The following is a 1873-nucleotide window of genomic DNA, read 5'->3' as shown; positions in this document are numbered from 1 at the left end:
CTCCGAGTTCCTCAAGTTCTAGCTCGAGCCAGAACAGCCGGTCTAGTTCTCCCTCACCATCCGACTCTGGTAGCTCGAGCTCTGATGACTCTAGTGGACCAGGCTCGTCGAATAGCTCAGACAGCAGCTCAGACAGCTCGTCTCGTCGAAAGCGGCGTCGGCACAAGCACCGCCGGGGATCTAAGAAGCGTAAACACTCCAAACGGCATCGTAACAATAAGCATAAGTCAGAAGTGCCCGTTCTCAAGCCGATTGAGCCTGAGAAATATAATGGAGCGCCGGATCTTGCTGAATTTCACAAGTTCACGAATCAGATGCAAGAGTATCTTGCTGGTTATCGAGTAAAGCCCCGTAACCACGCCTCCGTTGTCTCTAGATTTTTAGGAGGACGTGCTCACGAGTTCTATGTTAATACAGTCTCTAGAAATTCGAAGGCTTACCAGTTTAAAGACATCCTGGTTGGCCTATTCAACTATTGTTTCCCTATCAATTTCAGGCAGAAAATGCGAGAGAAGCTTCGAAACACACGTCAGAGTGGTCGCCCCATTCAAACCTATGCTTATGAGCTGGAGAACCTATTTCTCATATTAGGTATGGACCGAAATGAGGAGCGTGTTGACGCGTTCTGGTTCGGGTTGGACAAATATATTCAAGGCGAACTATGGAAGCAAATGATGACTCTGCAAAGTCCCTATGACGACGTCAAGGCTCGTGCGCAAGTAATCGAGCTCGCGCGCGAAGCCACAGACAGCCGTGGCTCTTACTCAGGCCATATCTCGCGAAACAGATACAGAGACAACGTTCCGGGACCCTCAAACGTTTCAGCCGGACCAGTGGGTCGGCATGACACCCGGAGACGTGAGTTTGGACAGGGAGGCCATCGGAGACACTCCCTGAGGAATGAACGCGATCGCACTAGGCCTCAGAACAGAGAACCAGGTGTCTTCGTCGGCAACATGGTTAGAGGATCTGCAAGGGAGCGTCAGCGTGGCAGACCGCTTCACAGACCACCTGTGAATCAAGAGCGAAGGCCTCCGAGGCCGCATGATCGTAACAGGCCAGTGAGGAGGCCGAGAGCACCCCTTGACCCCGAAAGATGTTTCAATTGCGGAGAACGCGGCCATATGGCTCGAAATTGTCCTAGGGCAAGACAAGTAAGGTCAAGTAATAGGAACGCAGCTCCCGGGCTTGCGACGTACAATATGGAGGTCATTCTCGAAGATACTGAGGCCCTAAGAAGTCTGGCTGAATCGACGGCCTCTACCACTGCATTGCAGCTGAACTGCGTCGCTTTTGACTATCAAAATGTACCTAGCCTTCGGAGCGCATGGGAACTGGTCTCTGACGACTTCTGCGAGCTAAATAGGTCGACAGAAACCTTCGTGTCAGTTGGAGAACCATTTGAACTTGACTATGAGGACGTACCCTCACTGCATTCTCACTCAGAAGCTAGTGTGAGAGACTGTGGGTCTGAGAGTAAGTCTGAGCCCTCCTGGGCGATACTGAGTGACGACTCAATGCCTGGCTTGACTCCAATGTCTGACACGACTTCGTCATCAGGCGGAGACTGTCCGATCTCTGTAGAAGATGATGACGTTCGAGTCAGTGACACTGAATCAGAAGAATTTGAGTTCCCGCTCACCTGGAAGGAGGGAGTGGCTCGCTATGCTCTAGGGAACGTGTTCGAGCAGAGGGCTGCTCAGGTACTAGATCAGTATCGTCCCTACTGGTCAGGACAGAGTACTGACCCTGGGACCGATTTCTTCATGGTAACTCAGGTCTCTGAGTCTATGTATGTCGTTGAATGTACTGCGAACGAGGTTGAGATGTACCTCACAGCTGATGAGCTTCGGAATGCAGAACTAGACTTACC

General features: G+C 51.4%; 1 protein-coding gene across 1 annotated transcript; it reads left to right on the top strand.

Moving 5' to 3' along the window:
* Positions 1-239: 239 nt before the first annotated feature.
* DICSQDRAFT_20561 (uncharacterized protein) lies at positions 240-677 on the top strand (the record flags this gene model as incomplete). Its single annotated transcript, XM_007371686.1, has 1 exon — positions 240-677. A coding segment is annotated over one exon (438 nt), but the record flags the coding sequence as incomplete, so codon positions are not given.
* Positions 678-1873: the final 1196 nt, after the last annotated feature.

This window comes from Dichomitus squalens (assembly GCF_000275845.1).
Source record: "Dichomitus squalens LYAD-421 SS1 unplaced genomic scaffold DICSQscaffold_181, whole genome shotgun sequence".
NCBI lineage: Eukaryota > Fungi > Basidiomycota > Agaricomycetes > Polyporales > Polyporaceae > Dichomitus > Dichomitus squalens.
Note: the sequence above shows the minus strand (reverse complement) of the source record. Positions and strands in the feature narration are given on the sequence as shown.